Genomic DNA, 18,240 nt, shown 5'->3' on the forward strand with positions numbered 1-18,240 from the left:
TGACCTCTGACCTCTTGTTGTCTCCTAGGTCCACCTCATGAACCCGGAGAACGTGCCCAAGCCCTGCTGCGCCCCCACCAAGCTGCACGCCATCTCCGTGCTCTACTTCGACGACAACTCCAATGTCATCCTGAAGAAGTACAAGAACATGGTGGTGAGGGCCTGTGGCTGCCACTGACGACCGCCAAACTGCCGCGTCATCATGGTCACCCGCCCATGGGCTGCAGCGGAGACTGTGTGCACACGACATCATGGGTCTGCCTGTTTGTGAGTGTGTGTTGTGTACTACCCTCTCCTCTCCCATACTCAGGGCGAGGAAGGAACTGATAAATGGACCAGACCAATGTGCTGCTCCCCCCCCCCCCCTCCTTTCAAAACTAAGTGGTGTTCAAGTTCTCAGACGGCTAATGGCCCATTACAGCGAAACAACTCGACGGCGTCGGGGAATTGACTCAATGTTATCTCAATACTGACAGCCAACCTGTTACATAACGTCAGATGTAGTCAAATGACACAAAACATGTAGAAATCCTTTTATAGGACCGCAGGGGAAAAGCATTAGCCTAACTACACCAATTTTAATAGAGATGTATGTATATTGTCTGACTAACCAAAGCCTGATTTTAACATGAACAATCTGCTGAAATATTCATGAAATGTATGCCATGATACATTACAGTTAATGTACAAAGATCCAGATATTTCCTACTCCTCTTTATGGATTGTACTCAGTTCTTCCGCCATATTCACCTGGCTTCCAAAAATATAATATGGGCCGAATGGAAACAACCACATACTATTTTAGTTGTGAACTCCTCAAAATATCTTCATTGGGTCAATATTTGCCAAGCTCATGCTGGGTGTTCACCAAGCTGGTTCAACAGGTAGCAGGTTGTAGCTTAAGTGATGGACTGCTCTAAAGAGGATGACATTCACCTCATCCCGCAAACTGTCATTTCCATGTTATTCCACTCACTGAGTTAACATATCCCCAAAATTTGTGGGAAAATCTATTTGTTGGTCAAACCAGCTCAACAAATGTTTTGAACCAGCTTTCTGAAATTAGCTTGGGTTTGACATTTTGATTTGGTTCATTTCAAAGTAATTGCTACTGTCGATTCATTTACGGATCGGGGCTCTATTCAATCCGTATTGCGGAAGTTCAGCATTACAGCGTGATTGAAATTTCAAAGGCAACATTTCTGCATTCACGGTAAACGCTGAATGTCGGTTCAATTGAAAATGACCTTTACATTTCTATTGCACAATCTGTAATCACTTCCTGAATTGAGCCCAATCCTGAAAAAAAGAATTCAACTTTGTGCCTAACCAATCAGAAATCACAAAATATACCTCTAGTAAGCTGCTGTTTACATTTCTTGTGGTCATGTTTAGACTTACTTTTGTGTGTAAATACGTGTACATTTTCAGCTTATTTATTGCACCACTTAATCACATGCCATATTACAGAGAAAAACAAACAAATTAAAAATACTATTTTTGGAAAAAGACATTTTATTACAAAATCTCATGTTACAACTTGCCTTTTTTTTTTTTTTTTTTTTACAAAATTCATGGGCAGTGTACAACCCACTCACAAAAACAAAATACTGCTTTCCTTCACTGGAGTCTGCCTAGACCATGTACTATCCATAAAGATTTTACTGACAATAAGTGGTTAGCCTCTGAATGCATTTGTTTCCCTTAATTGAGCATTGAATGTAAACTGTCTCACACAGCAACTCCATGCGAACACATTCTCAGACCACTTAAATTTCAACCGTCCCTGAATAGCACACACAAAGAAAATCTGATCCACTAACATTGTGGGTTGATATATTCTATATATGGAGAAAATAAACTTTGTCGTCGTAATTTATGGACTAAACAAGTCATGAGTGATCATTATATGGGTGGATAATATATTTTGGGTATTTGTTTTTTTGACATCCCAAGCAACTGAGGTAAACCAAACAAAAACCCCAAAGTAAAATGACCTCATCACTGTTGTGCTTCACTGGGTGTTTGAGTGACACCCTGGGGCCTGATATGGGGCTTAATCAATACAACAGAATATTCATCCGCTTTGGAAAATCTATTACATTTACAGCCGTCCATGTTGGACACAATCCCTCAAACCATTTGTGAGGGATGTTTCAAACATGGATTAATGACATATGGTTTTCCTTTCATGACAAACTAGCACATTCCATGCATAAGGCATGACTCGAGTGCGCCAAACAGACGATCACAATCATTGTTCATAAAACAGTGAGAACGCCAAAACTGTCCCGAGGCGCCTGACATTGGACCGTGGGACTGAACCTCTTACAGCACTAAAATGGAAAACCCCAAAAATACTTTTACATTCAGACTTTTTGTAGTACAATTGCAATGTCACAGAAGACCACTCACTCACAAAGGGCAGTTTGACATGAAACACTTTCATGCAGCCTTTCCTGTCATAGCCAAAAAGCAGTTGGGGGAATTCGTCAGAAAAATATAGCCGATAAGAGATTGCAGTATGGCATAGGCCAAGAACTCCAACTGGGGGTCCCTGAGAGTTAAGTTAGTTAGGCCGTCACTGGCATGGATAAAAAGTACCGTCAACTTAACAATCAACGTCACTGGAGGTCACGCGGCTTTGACCCCTGTGCAACAGTAACATTACATCAACGGCTCATGATTGTTCGTCAACATGATTTTCTTAAATCACCAAATGAACATTAACATTTTATATCTATACAAACTCAGTCAGCTTAATCCAACGTTTTTTTGATACAACCAGCCGCCACTATTTAAGACGACTCTGCTTGAGTTGTCAAGTGTCGGGATGACTATAACGGTATGCATTTTAAGGTTTGGCCGATTTAAGTACCGCTGGTAAAAAGTGGTTTGCAGAGCCAGCCAATGCTCTCCAGAGGAACAGTGGGACTGGGCAGCCCAAACAAAATATATTCACATTTCACACAAACTATTGGATTATTATAGAATCAGACTGGCCTCGCTCATGAGACATTACAGAGGGGGTTAAAAAGCAGTGCGTTAATGCTACTCCTTTCTGAAAGGAAAACGATGGGAGATAAGAGCTGGTCGTTGTGGGTGAGAGGACTCCTCCCATTGGCCAGATATTCTGTGTTGGGTGGAGGAGAGAAGTAATGGTGGATGTTGTTTGGACAATGCTACAGCTCGTCTCGGGCCTGCTTCATCACAAAACTGTGCAGGCTCTCCAAGTCCCGCCCTCCGTGATGCTCCTCACCTTGAGCACCAGCTCTGAACAGCAGCAGGGTGGGGTACCCACGTACCTGTAGAAGAGAAAGGAGACAAAGTCAGCAAGATAGCCCCTAGCTAGCCCCGACCTCTTCAGTGTTTGCTGATTTGAAGGGAATGGATAGGTATAAACAATATGGTCTTTACTTCACCTAGCCCTGCAATGCCTTTACCATATCACGTCCACCTTTCCTTCAGATCAGCCAACTCCGAAGGAAATAATGGTTGCAAATGTTTTTTCTCTTACTATAAACTATGCATGAATCGTCTAGATTGTTTAGCAGTGTGAGTCATAACGTAACACTAATTTAATCAATTCTAACTGAGCTTCTAAGAGCCAGACATGTTGCAGTTGAAGAGACTACTAGTCCAGAGAGCGTCCCATTAATAAAGGTTGCGATGGTTATAAGGGACTGTCTTCAGGGCCATGAGGGAGTCTTGAGATCCACCATTCCTGTTAGCGGAGCACCACTGATTATCCAATCCCGTGATGAGGTGGCTGTGCAGTTTTACCCACATAACCCACCATGTATACTTCCTGTGGCGCTGGGTGGCGCTGCTTGTGTGTGTTTATGAACGGAATGTCAAGTTACACAATCAAGGTCTTGCTAATTATACCGCAGAGTATAGTACACTACAGTATTGCTCTTTCTGAGCAATATCTTAGCTACTGACAGTCAATTTACAATTTATACTGAGTGTACAAAACATTTATGAAAGGTGAAGGTTATGATCCCTTATTGATGTCACCTGTTAAATCCACTTCAAATCAGTGTACAAAAATTGGAGACGACAGGTTAAAGAAGGATTTTTAATCCTCGAGACAATTGAGACATGGATTGTCTGTGTGCCACAAAAAATGTAAGTGTCTGTGAACTGGCTATTGTAGTAGTAGTTGCCAGTCGCACCGGTTTGTGTCAAGAACTGCAACGCTGCTGGGTTTTTCACACTCAACAGTTTCCTGTGTGTATCAAGAATGGTCCACCACCCAAAGGACATCCAGCCAACTTGACACAACTGTGGAAAGCATTGGAGTCGATATGAGACAGCATCCCTGTAGAACACTTTCAACACCTTGTAGAGTCCATGTCCCGACGAATTTAGTCTGTTCTGAGCGCAAAAGAGGTTGCAACTCAATATTAGGAAGGTGTTCCTAATGTTTAGTACACTCAGTGTAGAACACCTACTGAAAACCTGTTGCAGATCATCCTTTCCACAGTGCAGTCCACTTTGGCAATCTTCACGTCAGTCAGGCCAGGGAACTCCTTCTTGGACAGGTCCTCCCATGCAGGGGCCAAATTCTTACAGTGGCCACACCTGGAGTGGGGGGGAGAGACAAGTCAGTTATGATTATGCAGGTTATGCAGTCAGTGGACCACAGAGGTTCTCTTTCTCTGCGACTGCATCTCAATAGTCGAGTGGTACTTTCATCTAGTGTACCTTTAGTCATGTGCACTGCTGTGACAAAACTGGCATCCATAATATTATTTTCAGTATTTAGATGGAACTTTAATCTGCGAGGGTGCCTCTCCATTACCTGAGGGGAAATGCACTAGCCTCCTCAACTTCTTACAAGTACCACTGACTCAAATAAATATCCAAGATCATACGGCGGGAGATAGTTAAAAAGAGTGTTACTACTGTATATAAGAGCGCTTACCATGGAGCGTAGAACTTGATGAACGTCAGCCCCTTGGCCACTGTCTCGTCAAAATTGCTCTCTGTGAGTGTAATAATGCCAGACTGCAGAGAAAAAAAACAGAGGTGATATCAGATTGGATCATTCCTGGTAATGTATTGGTTAATACAGTCCCTTCAGAAAGTGTTCACACTCCTTGACTTTCCACATTTTGTTGCGTTACAGCCTGAATTTAAAATTGAGATTTTGTGTTGCTGGCCTACACACAATACCCCATAATGTGAACGTGGAATTATGTTTTTATACATTTTTACAAATGAATAAAAAATGAAAAGCTGAAATGTCTTGGGTCAATAAGTATTCGACCCCTTTGTTAAAGCAAGTTTAAATAAGTTCAGGAGTAAATATTTGCTTAACAAGTCACATGGACTCACTGTGTGCAATAATAGTGTTTAATATAATGTTTTAATGACTAACTCATCTCTGTACCCGACACAAATTATCTGTAAGGTCCTTCAGCAGAGCAGTACATTTCAAACAGATTCAACCACAAAGACCAGGGAGGTTTTCCAATGCTCAGCAAATCAGGGTACCTATCGGTAGATTGGTAAAATAAAAAATAAAAAAGCTGATATTAAATATCCCTTTGAGCATGGTGAAGTTATTCATTACACTGCATAGTGTATTAATAATAATGTATCAATACACCCAGTCACTACAAATATACAGACGTCCTTACTAACTCATGTGCCGGAGAGGAAGGAAACCACTCAGGGATTTCACCATGAAGCCAATGGGTGACTTTACCATTTACAGAGTTTAAACAGTTAGAGTTTAATGACTGTGGTAGGAGAAACTGAAACTGGATGGATAAAAAATATAATTACTACCCAATACTAACCTAAAATGACTGAGTGAAGACACTTAAGTAATACTGCAAAAAATGTGCCAAAGAAATTAACACAAAGCATTATGTTTAGGGGCAAATCCAACAACAAAATCACTGAGTACCACTTCATATTTTCAAGCATGGTGGTGGCTGCATCATGTTATGGGTATGCTTGTCATCAGAAAGGACTAGGGGGTATTTTAGTATTAAAAAAAATGGAAGAGACCTAAGCACAGGCAAAATCTTGAAGAAAACCTGCTTCAGTTTGCTTTCCAACAGAAACTGGGAGACAAATTCACCTTTCAGTAGGACAATAACCTGAAACAAGGCCAAATATACACTGGACTTGCTTACCAAGATGACATTGAATGTTCTTGAGTGGCCTAGCTACAGTTTTGACTTACAGAACCAGTCAAAAGTTTGGACACACCTACTCATTCCAGGGATTTTTTTTTGTCACTATTTTCTACATTGTGGAATAATAGTGAAGACACAAAACTATGAAATAGCACATATGGAATCATGGGCAATGGACATTAGACTAGTGGAAATCTGTCCTTTGGTCTGATGAGTCCAAAGTTGAGATTTTTGGTTCCAACCGCCATGTCTTTGTGAAACGCAGAGTAGGTGAATGGATGATCTCCGCATGTGTGGTTCCCACCATGAAGCATGGAGGTGATGGTGTGGGGGTGCTTTGCTGGTGACACTGTCTGTGATTTATTTAGAATTTAAAGGCACACTTAACCAGCATGGCTACCACAGCATTCTTCAGCGATACGCCATCCCATCTGGTTTGCACTTAGTGGGACTATAATTAGTTTTTCAACAGGACAATGACCAAAATCACACCTCCAGGCTGTGTAAGAGCTGTGTTTGACCAAGAAGGAGAGTGATGGAGTGCTGCATCAGATGACCTGGCCTCCACAATCACCCGCCCTCAACCCAATTGAGATGGTTTTGGATGAGTTGGACTACAAAGTTAAGGAAAAGCAGCCAACAAGTGCTCAGCATATGTGGGAACTCCTTCAAGACTATTGGAAAAGCATTCCTCATGAAGCTGGTTGCCAGAATGCCAAGAGTGTGCAAAGCTGTCATCAAGGCAAAGGGTGGCTACTTTGAAGAATCTCAAATATAAAATATATTTTGATTTGTTTAACACCTACATCTCCATTTGTGTTATTCCATGCCTCAGGACTACCTGGCATGATGACTCCTTGTTGTCCCCAGTCCACCTGGCCATGCTGCTGCTCCAGTTTCAACTGTTCTGCCTGCGGCTATGGAATCCTGACCTGTTCACCGGACGTGCTGCCTGTCCCAGACCTGCTGTTTTCAACTCTCTAGAGACAGCAGGAGTGGTAGAGATACTCTTAATGATCGGCTATGAAAAGCCAACTGACATTTACTCCTGAGGTGCTGACTTGCTGCACCCTTGACAACTACTGTGATTATTATTATTATTATTTGTCCATGCTGGTCATTTATGAACATTTGAACATTTTGGCCATGTTCTGTTATAATCTCCACCCGGCACAGCCAGAAGAGCCTGGTTCCTCTCTAGGTTTCTTCCTAGGTTTTGGCCTTTCTAGGGAGTTTTTCCTAGCCACCGTGCTTTTACACCTGCATTGCTTGCTGTTTGGGGTTTTAGGGTGGGTTTCTGTACAGCACTTTGAGATATCAGCTGATGTTCGAAGGGCTATATAAATAAATTTGATTTTGATTTGTTATTTCATAGTTTTGACGTCTTCACTATTATTCTACAATGTAGAAAATAGTAAAAATAAAGACAAACCGTGGAATGAGTAGGTATGTCCAAACTTTTGACCGGTACTGTAAATTGTCTTAACTTTGGAAAGACCTGAAAATGGCTGTCTAGCTATAATCAGCAACCCACTTGACAGAGCTTGAACAATTTTTATATTGTACGATCCAGGTTTGCAAAGCTCTTAGAGACTTACTCAGAAAGACTCACAGATGTTAGAATCACCTTTGGCAGCGATTACATGTATTGACTCAGGGGTGTGAATATTTATCTAAATGCTATATTTCTTTGTGCAAAACAAATCTAAAAACATGTTTTCACTTTGGTATTGTGTGTAGATGGGTTAGAGAAAAAAATAGATATTGAATCCATTTTTAATTTAGGCTGTAACACAACTAAATGTGGAATAAGTGAAGGGGTATGAATACTTTCTGAAGGCAGTGTATGTCCACAAGACCAGTAGCCTAAATTCCTACACCGAACATCCGTGACTAATCGAGCTCGTGTTGTATTGGAATTAGCTTTGGATCTCTCCTTAAACGACTCGTCCCATGTCTTTATTCAAGGTTGATGTCACTGTTCACACTGAACACTATATCCGAGATGCCTTGGCATGGGCTGAAGGAAATAGCTAGCCTGCCCATAATTGCTAGGTCTAGTTGACTGTTGTGCAGCAGAGGCCTATGCCTGTTGTAGACTGTAGTCTACAGCATAGGCCTGAGCGGGCTAGATGGTAATCTCACTGCTAAAACATCTGCCTGAGAGCTTGTTCACTCATTAAGTATCTGGAGAAGAAACTTGCTGCCCACACACAACAGGGTACCCGCCCCCAAAATGAGATCTCGGCGTAACAGTGACCAATGTTAAGAGTTTTAAAATAGCATGTGGAGTATTTAAAGTCTGGAAGGCACATGTGCTTGGCCTCACGGTACCTGAGAGAAACAGTCAAACACACACACCTCCTCTTTGGCAGGTTCGGCGCTGGGTACTGGGATCTCGTTAGCATGTGGGTGCACGTCATCCTCCTTAGTTGCAGCCTTAACCTGGTTGACGACAAAGTCCTTCAGAGATTCCAGGTCCCGCTTGCCTCTGTACTGATCCGCCTGGACAGACAAACAGCAGCAATGGAAAGGGTTAACAAATTGACTAGCATTTTAATGATAAAGCAATAGCTCCTTAAAAGCTTAAGTGTGTTACAGAACACAATGACACAAGGTCTTCAGTGTGCTAGCCAACCAAACTACGTACCTTCTCTCCGTCCTTGAAGAAGAGCAGGGTGGGGTAGCCACGCACAGCGTTCTCAGAGCACACCTCGTAGTGCTGGGTACAGTCCACCTGGCCAATCACACAATACACCAGTTTATTCAGAATTCATTCAGCATATCCAGCTCATACCTAGTATGTCATACTTTACATTTAACTCCTGTAGCTGGTAAAGATAGCTAGTTGTGCTTAACTTGGAAATATCAACATGCAATTCAATACAAACAACAGGCAACAGCCATAAATAACATTTGTTCAGTGGGTTGTATTATCTCATTGTACAAACAAAATGACTCGTCAGAAGATCCGTGTCCTGGTCTTGTTACATAGATAAGTGACTCCGGTACACTGCTGTTGCTCAGGCAGGGTTGGAACTTGTCACCAACCTTGCCGATCTTGATGTTGTCAGAGTGCTCAAAGCTGGTGGCCAGCTGCTCCCAGGTGGGGGCCATGGCCTTGCAGTGACCACACCAGGGGGCAAAGAACTTGACAAAGTGGGACCCTGTGGAGAGGAGAAAAAAAAGAAGAAAAGGAGATTATACTTAATACTGGAAAACATAAATGTACACCAGGAATAGCTGCAATCTGAACAAACTAATTATAAAGCATTTTACAGAGGTACATAATAGCTTAAGTTATAGGGTATGAGCGTCTTAGCTTAAGGATGGGTTACGAGTTGATGGAATAACATGAGAAATTACATCAACTATAAAAATGGCCTATGCAATGCGGCCCTAGAGACTAAAATAAACGGAGCTCACAGAGGTTAAATGCTACTGATTACACAATTGTCACAGTTAATCTTGCCCAGATTTAAATGTGAGACCCATAAACATTCCTCTTACAAATGACCTTGTCATATCCTGCATTTTTTCTCCAAAACAGGAATAATTTATTTTTCTTCTCAACCTTAACATACGACTAAAACCAGACTTAAAGGGATACTTTGGGGAGTTTGGCAATGAGGCCCTTTATCTACTTCCCCAGAGTCAGATGAACTCTGCTAGCATGCAAGCAGACACCCATAGACTTCAAGTCATTGTGCTAATGCTAGTTAGCACTGTCTCGTGAAACTACCTCAAACTTCCTTCATACTGGACACAGATACATCAAAATGAGGAAGTCTGACTCTGGGGGAAAAATACTGAACTCTCAAAACTTGTGCACAAATTTGTTTACATCCCTGTTAGTGAGCATTTCTTCTTTGACAAGATAATCGATCCACCTGACGTGGCATAACAAGAAGCTGATTAAACAGCATGGTCATTACACAGATGCACCTTGTGCTGGGGACAATAAAAGGTCACTTTAAAATGTGAAGTTGTGTCACACAACACAATGCCATGGATGTCTCAAGTTGAGGGAGCACGCAATTGGCATGCTGACTGCAGCAATGTCCACCAGAGCTGTTGCCTGAGAATTGAATGTTAATTTCTCTACCATAAGCCGCTTCCAATTTGGCAGTACAACTAACCGGTGTCACAACCACACGCGTAACAACGCCAGCCCAGGACCTCAACATCTGGCTTCTTCCCCTGTGGGATCAACTGAAACCAGCCACCCGGACAACTAATGAAACTGAGGAGTATTTCTATTTTTGAAATTGTTGGATGTTGTGTTTATATTTTTATTCAGTATAGAAAATCCCCAAAGTATCCCTTTAAGAGCTGCATTTTCATTGGGACAATTATCATGACCATTTACTTTTGTTGTGCTTGTCCAGCGACCGGAAACATGCTGTTTGCCTGAGATAAATGTAGCGTGGATTGCATCATGGTTTCAAGGAAATGACGGCACCTAAATTATGTTAAACTTTGTAGAAACTTTTTATATGTAACTTGCATAAAACGTTCAGGTCTAAAGAGACAAGCCTGGTCCCAGGTCTGTGTGTGCCGTCTTGCCAACTCCTATGGCGCATGACAATTGCAAGTCGGCAAGACAGCAGAAACAGTTCTGGGACCAGGCTATAAAGAGACCGTTGCCATGTCTGTGGTATTGATCAATCCCAGTCCTCCCCCCATGTTACCTTTAGAGATGTGGGCCTTGAAGTTGCTGGCGGTGAGGTCATACAGGCCCTGCTTTGGCTCTGGGGCTTTGGGAGGCTCCAGCTCAGTCTCTGGCTCCTGCAGAACATCATGCCACACGTCAAATAAAGACTACCATCACATCACATTAGTCTCAAATAGTTTCCGTTTCAATATATAATAATAATAATAATGATTAAAAAAAAGAATATGCCATTTAGCAGATGCTTTAATCCAAAGCGACCTAGTTACGCGTGCATACATTTTACATATGGGTGGCCCCGGGAATCGAACCTACAATACAATACTACCAACTGAGCCACACAGGATCACCTACTGTATGTTTTATTTAGATCACTTGGGTGACCTCTCTCCTTACCACAGGCTCCTCCTGCACAGTGTTGAGCATCCAGGTCTCCAGAGACTGCAGGTCCCTGGGGCCTTGGTACTTCATCGCCTCCTGCTCGGGCTTGAACAGCATCAACCTGCAAACAAGACAGGGATCAATGAGATCATACAACTCAATGACTAGGGCTTGGCCATACTGCTCTGCTGTATCAACATACTCAAAATACACCAAATTGGTCAATTCCGTTGTCATTACATCCATTGCAACTCATTTATGTCATGTTCATGGCTAATAAAATGTTAATACTTTTCTTTGTGACAGTTGTTTTTTTCCCCCGACAGAGTCATTTAGAAGCATGTTAGGGTCTAAATGCATGTCAATGTTCACTGCTATCTACATTGAAGCTCACTGCTCTTTGTGGTTTATACCAGTAGCAAAATAGTGCCTCGAAATGGTGAGGTATACTCAACTTATCCAATAAGAAATCCAAGAAGAATCTGTTTTGCTACGGTATTCCCTAATGCAGAGGTTTTCAAACTGGGGTCAATTGTGGATACCATTTGTATGTCTCTGGGTCCAGTATGGAGGAAGTTAAGGGGTAGTTTCACAAGCCAACGCTAACTAGCGTTAGCATAATGACTGTTAGCATAATGCTAACTGTTCATCAAACTCTCTGGAAGTAGATAAATGACTTCATTGCTAAAATCAAGCTAATTACATGTTTTTTTCTGTATAGAAAATTATTAGAAAGAGGAGGAAAGGAAGCGCTACTAAGGTACACAATAGTAAATGTTGGTAGACAGAAGGTGCTCTTTGGTAAACGGGGTGAATTGGTCATCAAAAAATAATGGAGGACCAAGGAACTTCATATAATTAAATAAAATGCCTTTATTTGTATGGCATGTTCAATAAAAAAAAATTTACTACGCGTTTCGGCTAAAATTATTAGTTGTGCCATCTATGTGGTAATTTTCAGAATAGAAAAGCAGTTTTGGTGCCAACTGAAACGGCCAATACCAGATAGAAAGCATGCAGAAAATATATTGAACTATATATTTTTTTCAATAATAACATCTTTGAAAAATACAAATAAAATAAAGACTAGACAGTCGGGGAGAATTGAATGGGATTTTTTATTTTATTCTTTAAATACGGGAATTGAGGGCACATGCCCATTGATTTTGTTATGTTTGAGCAGAGGTACACAGCATTAGCATTGGCTAAATGCATAGAATTGGAGGAAATTTGCTTCAAAACTGCTAAATGTTCTATCAACTCAATACAAAAGTTTGTAGAATTGCAGAAAATTTGCTTTACAACAGCAAAATTCTCTTCACCGACTATTCCTAAACTGGGGTACGCCAAATAAAAATGTGATTCACATTTTCAAACAGTCCATTTAGATTTTCCAGCAGGGCTATACATTTGGGTGATGTTTTTTCTCGCATGAGTAGTCTCGTTTCACTGCCCCCCAAAAAATTAAACCATCTAGTGTTCAGCAAAATAACACAATGTCAAATAATTAACATCCAATTACATTAACTGTTACCAGTGATGCCAACTTAGCAATTTTGTTGCTAGATTTAGCAACTTTTTTTTCCAGACAGCACCTAGCAACAAATTTAGCTACTTTTAAAAATGTATTTGGAACTTTTAGCAACTTCTGAAAAGTGACTTGAACGCTAAAATGCACGCATTTTCCCTCTAAAATTACACAAAAACGATTTTCTTTGTCACACATTCAGTCACAACACACGTGCCAACACACCTGCTGCAAAAGTGCATTGTGCGTGACGTCTGCAGCAGGCGCCCAGCTCGTGCACTGGCAGCAGCAGGCCAGTAGCAATTTCAGTAAATTGCAAATCATTGTTGGCTGACTGCAGCAGCATTAGTGCTGTTCGATGAGCCAAACCCAATGAATATAGTTGGTCACGAATGTTTGATCTTGAACAGAATTTACAACATCAATCAACATGTCTCAGTCAAAATTGTACAGCCAGAAGTACAGAAAAAAAAGTGGGAGTCTGTACCTGAACAAATGTCAAATCATATTTTTTGCCGAGATGGCAGTCAATTTGAGTAAAGTTATTATGTGTTTTACGTTATCACGCAATGACATCACAACATCTTTTAGCAACAAATCAACCTGCCTCTAGCAACTTACCCAGAAAATGAGTTGGCAGCAGTGACTGTTACTCTCTCGCGGGAATGCCAGCAAGGGTATGTAGGTAGCCAAATGTAGCTGCTCCTCATTCCGTTTGCAGGAAAATTTATAGTATAAAAAAAAAAAAAGGCCTGCGTCCATAGAGACATATACCAGCTCTACTGATAGTACTGCTACTACCAGCAGTACTACACCTGCCACCTGTTGACGACACAAGTTGTTCGGCTTCCACGAGCACATCCAATGCTAGCATCAGTAATTCAACATTTGTTGTTAGCCCAGCTGGCATGGACACTGACAGTTCTGAATCTGATGCAGCCGAAGAGCTACTGCCCCCTGACCCGGGAAAGCGCCGAACAACAGACAGGGACGTTGGACCATCGAAGAGGCGCAAATATGATAACTACATTGATTTGGGGTTCCCTCAGTATATTGGGAGTAGTGTCTTTCCTCAGCCACAGTGTGTTATATGTGCAAAATCAACTGTTCTATTGCGCAAGGTTTTTAATTTTTTTGCTAGGGTGTGCCCTAGTGCAGAGGTTTTCAAACTGGGGTCCGAGGTACTGCAGGGGGTCCATTGTGGATACCATTTGTATGTCTTTGGGTCCAGTATGGAGGAAGTTAAGAGGTAGTTTCACAAGCCAACACTAACTGGCGTTAGCGTAATGACTTATATTGGGAGTAGTGCCTTTCCTCAGCCACAGTGTGTTATATGTCCAAGAAGAAACTGTTCTATTGCACAATGTTACCGAGTGGCAAGTACAGGCAAGCCCCATACTATTGTGGAGGACTTAATTCTTCCTGCTGCCGCGGATATGGCTGGGACAATGCTGGGGAAAAGGCCAAAAAAACTATACAGATACGGCTTCATCAAACAACACTGTTTCACGACGCATCAGTGACAAGGCAGGAGATGTTTTGAAACAATTACTGCTTCGCATACAAGCCAGTGAATTCTATGCGTTACAGCTGGATGAGTCAACAGGCGTGGTGGGGCTGGTACAACTGGCGGGCCTGGCATATGACCGTTACGTTTATGGGGGGTCAATTAAGGAAGACATCCTCTTCTGCAAACCACTGGAAACAATGACAAGAGGAGAGGACATTTTTTAAAGTACTGGACAGATTTGTGACATCAAATGGAATTTGGTGGTCAAGATACGTTTGTATCTGTACTGATGGCGCAAAAGCCATGACAGGGAGACATAGTGAAGTGGTAACGCGCATGCAAACAGTACACTGCAGCATCCACCGAGAGGATCTTGCTGCCAAGGGAATGCCTGACAGCTTGAAAGATGTTTTGGACACTACAGTGAAAATGGTTAACTTTGTTAAAGCAAGGCCCCTGAACTCTTGTGTATTTGATGCATTATTCAATGATATGGGCAGCAACCATATAACGCTTTTACAACATACAGAAGAAGTGCGCTGGTTATTAAGGGGCAAAGTATTGACACGTTTTTTATTATTGAGAGATGAGCTTAAAGTTCTCTTTACTGACCATAATTTTCCCTTGTCTGACCGCTTGCATAATGACGAGTTTCTCACACGACTGGCCTATCTGGGTGATGTTTATTCTCACCTGAATGATCTGAATCTATGATTACAGGGACTCTCCACAACTATATTCAATGTGCGGGACAAAATTGAGGCTATGATTAAGAAATTGGAGCTCTTCTCTGTCTGCAATAACAAGGACAACACACAGGTCTTTCCATCATTGTATGTGTAAATTAACTCAAACTTAGGGACAATGTCAAATGTGATATAGCAAAGCACCTCATTGAGCTGGGTGCGCAATTACTTTCCCGAAACAAACGACTGGATTCGTTATCCCTTTCATGCCCTGCCTCCAGTCCACTTACCGATATCTGAACAAGAGAACCTCATCGAAATTGCAACAAGCGGTCCTGTGAAAATGTTATTTCATCAGAAGCCACTGCCAGATTTCTGGATAGGGCTGTGAGTATCCTGCCTTGTCTTAACAGCTAGATTTGCCACTGATGCCCTTTGCAACCACGTACCTATGTAAGAGTGGATTCTCAGCCCTCACTCGCATGAAAACTAAATACAAGCACAGACTGTGGAAAATGATTTAAGACAGATTCTCTCCAATACAACCCAACACTGCAGAGTTATGTGCATCCTTTCAAGCACACCCTTCTCATTAACCTGTGGTGAGTTATTCACAATTTTTGATGAACAAATAAGATTTTATATGTAAGAGATGGCTAAATAAAGAGCTAAATATATTATTGTTTGTGCCCTGGTCCTATAAGAGCTCTTTGTCACTTCCCACGAGCCAGGATGTGTGTGACAAAAACTCACTCATTCTTAAGTTTAATAAATGTATCGTATAGTGTGTATGTGTGGCAGGCTTACAATGATGGCAAAAAAACAACATTTGAGAGTGCGCTGACCCTGGTGCTAGAGGAGGTACGCAGCTAGAGGTTGAATGTTTGACGGTGTACGGGACTATAAAACGTTTCGGAACCACTGCTCTACACCACCAAGATACCTTTCTAGCTAATAGACTTAAGAGTTTACACTTCCTTTTCCAATGAACTGTGGGGAGGACAAAATAATGAAACTGTCCACCAAATCTATTCATTGTCAAATATTGATTAGTTCTACTTGTCATTATCATTCACCTGATGACAAGACGTGATAATATTTTTTTGCTAATGTAAAGGTTGTCACACTGCTTACTTAGCGAGTACCACTTTCTCTCCAATTCAGCCCATACCTGGCGCGAACACGAGACCTCTGCCTCACAAACACACGTGACCGTCATCTCTCAAGCGTCTTAGCTGATAGCGCCACCTCAAAAGCTATTTTATGAGGCGACGCAAGCGGGACACTTCAGGCTGAGGATTAAGTTTCACACATCCCCATTTGCTACACTAACATATGATGGGAGTGCCTGTACAAGAAAAACGCAGGCTCTAATGAATACGCCCCTGTACTTACGTGGGGTACCCCCTGATGCCATGGACGTTGGAGCAGAACTTGACGTCCTGAGTGCAGTCAACCTTTACAACGTAGGCGGGCGGTGACTCCATGCTGTTGTATTTGTCCGCCATCTCGTTCCATGTCCCTTGTAGGCTCTGGCAGTGACCACACCTGAAAAGACAATGCAGCAGAGAATTGTTGTTTTTTGGCCAGCGCTAACAGATGGCTATATCGGTTCGTTAATTCACGACTAGTAAAGGCCCTGTGCAGTACTTTTGTAAAAAAAAAAATGTATTTGTTTTATCTAGATTTTTTTTTGAGTTGCTGCAGCACCCTCAGCACCCCTACTTCCCACAGCTATGCTTGTAACTGTATATGGGGAGCTGTGACACTTCACATGAGTATCAAGGAACCATTGGGAGGAGACCAGAAATACTTTTGAGGTGGTGAATCTGAGAATATAAAACATATTTTTTACTTCCATGATTATGGACTACGTTTTTCTAAAAGCCTTTATGTCAGCAAAGACAACAACATATTTTATATCCCATTTAGGCCTAACTACAGCAGGTAGATTAGTCGTTGGGTAAAAAAAAAAAAACTGACATTTATAGGCACAGTTTTAGTGCGTGCGTGTTTACGTCAGTCAGTGCCTGCCACGTAAACGGTCACAGCAGGAGCGAATCATGAAATGATCTATTCCTCCACTGTACTGTTAGCTAGAAAGCTGCAGTACAGTAGAAACATTTAAGCAGCTAAATGAACACTTTGAAAAAACACTGCGCTGTGCATGTAGCGACTTTGTCAACTACAATTGTAAAGTACGGGACAGTTCAAGTTGAAACGTGACTTTAGAAGGTTCGCTAGTTTAAATAGCTATCCCAAAATTTAGCAGCATGCTACCTAATGTTAGCTAACGCTCGAGTAATAGCCAACGCGTTAGCCAGATTACATTGATCTTTCATCAAATGCAAGGACGGATTAACACGTTATATACAACAGCCATATCATATGTGTAACTAAAAACAAGCTGGCTGACTAACTTAGATAAATAGTTATATCGGTAACCAGTTAGCCGGCAAAAAGCTACGCTAGTTAGCTGCAAATTAGCTAGGTAACGTTTACTAGTAGCAGCAATCAAAGTTAGAAGCTTGCCCATCATGACAATTTGAAAATGAGACAGCTTGCTAAATTGTTAAGGACATATGGTAACGTTATCTGAACATTGTCGATAACTTTACAAACTGCTAGCTGCTAACGTTGGCTAATCCATTCATTCAGGTTAAAACTTGAAAAAACGTTTGCTTACCATGGGGCGAAGAACATGACAAAGTGAGGAGCTGTGGGGACAGCATCGTTGAACATATCCACCGTATACGTATGCTTGGCATGTTCATCTTCTTCTAAATCAGCGTTGCAAAATATATTACCAAAAAGTAACGCACAATAAATAACACACAACATAAAAGGTGTGCAATTCAGTGCTGAGGAGGCCATGATCCCGTCGGTGAATACTTGGACAGCCCCTAGCCCTACTGCTGACTTTTCGGGAATCTGGATAGAGCCAATGCATAGCGAGACGCTCTGAACAATGGTTGCTGGCGTTTTACAGGTGGAGATGCAAAGCAGATTAGATAGAGATCTGTGGCATCACGAAAATGGTGCACTTCAAACACTCCTGAACAAGCTCTTAACACGTTTAAATCCAGATGCTTTCACAATTAGAGCAGCTAGTATCAAAGTTTGCAACTTTTCAGTGTTGGTTACATTTCATTCATTTGCGTCATTCATTCATTCGTTATTTCTGTCAGCCAGCCTAGTTGCTAGGTATACACATTCTTCTAAATAGTTTATTTGAGTAGGGACAGATATTGTCGTGTTGAATAATCAAGTCTGTGCAATTGCATCTTCATGCTTTCCCATGAGCTACA

General features: G+C 41.6%; 2 protein-coding genes across 2 annotated transcripts in view; one reads left to right on the forward strand and one right to left on the reverse strand.

The window, feature by feature from the left end:
* bmp6 (bone morphogenetic protein 6) overlaps positions 1-1,876 on the forward strand; it is a 36,338-nt gene extending 34,462 nt beyond the window's left edge. The window contains exon 7 of the mRNA XM_020494494.2: positions 29-1,876. Within this exon, the coding sequence (XP_020350083.1) occupies positions 29-178 (150 nt within the window). The 3' untranslated portion in view covers positions 179-1,876. The remainder of the gene's footprint in view (positions 1-28) is intronic.
* txndc5 (thioredoxin domain containing 5) lies at positions 1,496-18,003 on the reverse strand. Its single transcript, XM_020494496.2, has 10 exons — positions 17,619-18,003; positions 16,328-16,480; positions 11,224-11,329; positions 10,847-10,943; positions 9,207-9,322; positions 8,806-8,892; positions 8,517-8,660; positions 4,931-5,013; positions 4,458-4,587; positions 1,496-3,305 (listed from the first exon to the last, which is right to left on the reverse strand). Exons 1-10 carry the CDS (start codon positions 17,804-17,806, stop codon positions 3,183-3,185), a joined length of 1,227 nt encoding a protein of 408 aa, XP_020350085.1. The 5' UTR covers positions 17,807-18,003; the 3' UTR covers positions 1,496-3,182.
* Between the last annotated feature and the right edge of the window lie 237 nt (positions 18,004-18,240).

The sequence above is a fragment of the Oncorhynchus kisutch genome, linkage group LG11 (assembly GCF_002021735.2).
Source record: "Oncorhynchus kisutch isolate 150728-3 linkage group LG11, Okis_V2, whole genome shotgun sequence".
In the NCBI taxonomy this organism is placed as follows: Eukaryota; Metazoa; Chordata; class Actinopteri; order Salmoniformes; family Salmonidae; genus Oncorhynchus; species Oncorhynchus kisutch.